At 43.6% G+C, this 1,639-nt stretch overlaps 1 protein-coding gene across 1 annotated transcript; it reads left to right on the top strand.

Moving 5' to 3' along the window:
* Window positions 1–418: 418 nt before the first annotated feature.
* Window positions 419–1,360, top strand: LOC129339598 (olfactory receptor 11G2-like). The gene has a single exon (XM_054994180.1). The coding sequence runs from the start codon at window positions 419–421 to the stop codon at window positions 1,358–1,360; it is 942 nt and encodes a 313-aa protein (XP_054850155.1).
* The last annotated feature ends 279 nt before the right edge of the window (window positions 1,361–1,639 follow it).

The following is a 1,639-nucleotide window of genomic DNA, read 5'->3' as shown; positions in this document are numbered from 1 at the left end:
CTTTATTGTGGCATAAGCTTTTGAGAACCACAGCTCTCTTCTACAGATGCATCTGATGAAAAGAGCTGTGGTTCTTGAAAGCTTATGCTACAATAAAATTGGTTAGTCTTGAAGGAGCCACTGGACTCTTTACTATTTAACCGCACACTTTTTTATCAATAACAACAAATGTTTTAAATATGGTACTGGCAGGAAGGAAAGGGGGCAGGCTTGTGAGGAGGAAGGGTAGAAACAGAAACAGCCATTAGTGATTTGATACAGGGAGGTGAAAGAAAAGAGTCTTAGCACCCTTGGCTGAAATCCCTGCCCACCAGAGTATTTGCCCACAGCTTTTCTTAAATCGCATGCCTGCTTAGCATTTCATGGATTGGCAGACAATAGTTCCTTATGGTCTGTGCTGTTGACTTTGTGATTCCAGATGGAGTTGGACAATGGAACCAGAGTGCAGAAATTCATTCTGCTGGGCTTTGGAGTTGGGCAACAGGAACGGTTCCTGCTCCTCATCTTTTTCGGCATTCTCTATGTGATCACGTTGGCTGAGAACATCACCATCATCACATTAGTGGCTCTAGACACTCACTTGTCTCGGCTTCCCATGTACATCCTGCTGGGCAACTTCTCCTGGCTGGAGATCTGTTACGTGAGCACCACTGCCCCCCGGATGCTCTCTGACTTGACATCCCCTTATGGGATCATCTCCTTTAATCAGTGCTTCTTTCAGTTCTATATGCTATTTTCTTTTGGTGCCACTGAAAATTTCTTCCTCTCTGCCATGGCCTTGGACCGGTACTTGGCTATCTGCCACCCCCTTCACTACCCACAACTCATGACTCAAGAGTCCTGCTACAACCTTGTCATTGCTAGTTGGATCTGCGGTTTTATGGGATACGTCATCCCAGTGATTATGATGTCCAAGATGTCTTTCTGCGGCCCCAACATCATCGATCATTTTTTGTGTGATCCAGGTCCTATTCTGTCCCTGGCCTGTCCCCCATTAGGAATGGCCCCCATTGTTTTCCAAATTAGTGCAAATGTTCTTATTATGAGCAATGTGTTGTTTGCCATCCTATCCTATGCTGTCGTGATTCTCACTCTGATGAAACCCTCTTTCGAAGGCAGTCGTAGGAAGGCCTTCTCCACCATTTCCTTCCACATAGTGGTGGTGACCCTTTTCTATGGCTCTGTTGCAGGCATGTACTTAGCTCCTGACGGAGAAAATCAGAGAGAGATTGCTAAGGCGATAACACTTTTCTACACTTCTGCTACACCCTTTCTGAACCCCATGATTTATTGTTTGAGGAATGATCAGGTAAAGGAGGCATTACGAAGGTTGTCAAAAAGAAGGCTGAGATTGGGATGAGAAAGATAATAGTGTAAAAAGGGCAATGGAAAAAAGAAAGGAAAATCACAGTGTAGAAGAGGTAAAATGTATACATGTATGTGCAGTTGGGATCTAGTGGATCATATTTCTTCTCATTTTCCGCTCATTCTATTTTGGAGGCAGAAATGTGAAGCTAAAGTTTCAGAAAGAAACTTAATATTTGCCTTGCAGGAGTGGTTCATACGTCACTACATGGAAGTTTCCTACAAACTTCAAAAATCAGAATACAAGCCATAAAACAGTTATGGTAGAAAGCCA

The sequence above is a fragment of the Eublepharis macularius genome, chromosome 12 (genome assembly GCF_028583425.1).
Source record: "Eublepharis macularius isolate TG4126 chromosome 12, MPM_Emac_v1.0, whole genome shotgun sequence".
Taxonomy (NCBI): Eukaryota; Metazoa; Chordata; class Lepidosauria; order Squamata; family Eublepharidae; genus Eublepharis; species Eublepharis macularius.
Note: the sequence above shows the minus strand (reverse complement) of the source record. Positions and strands in the feature narration are given on the sequence as shown.

What these genes read in the sequence shown, in the direction of transcription:
- LOC129339598 (XM_054994180.1), top strand. Translation starts at nt 419, where the DNA reads ATGGAGTTGGACAATGGAACCAGAGTGCAGAAATTCATTCTGCTGGGC.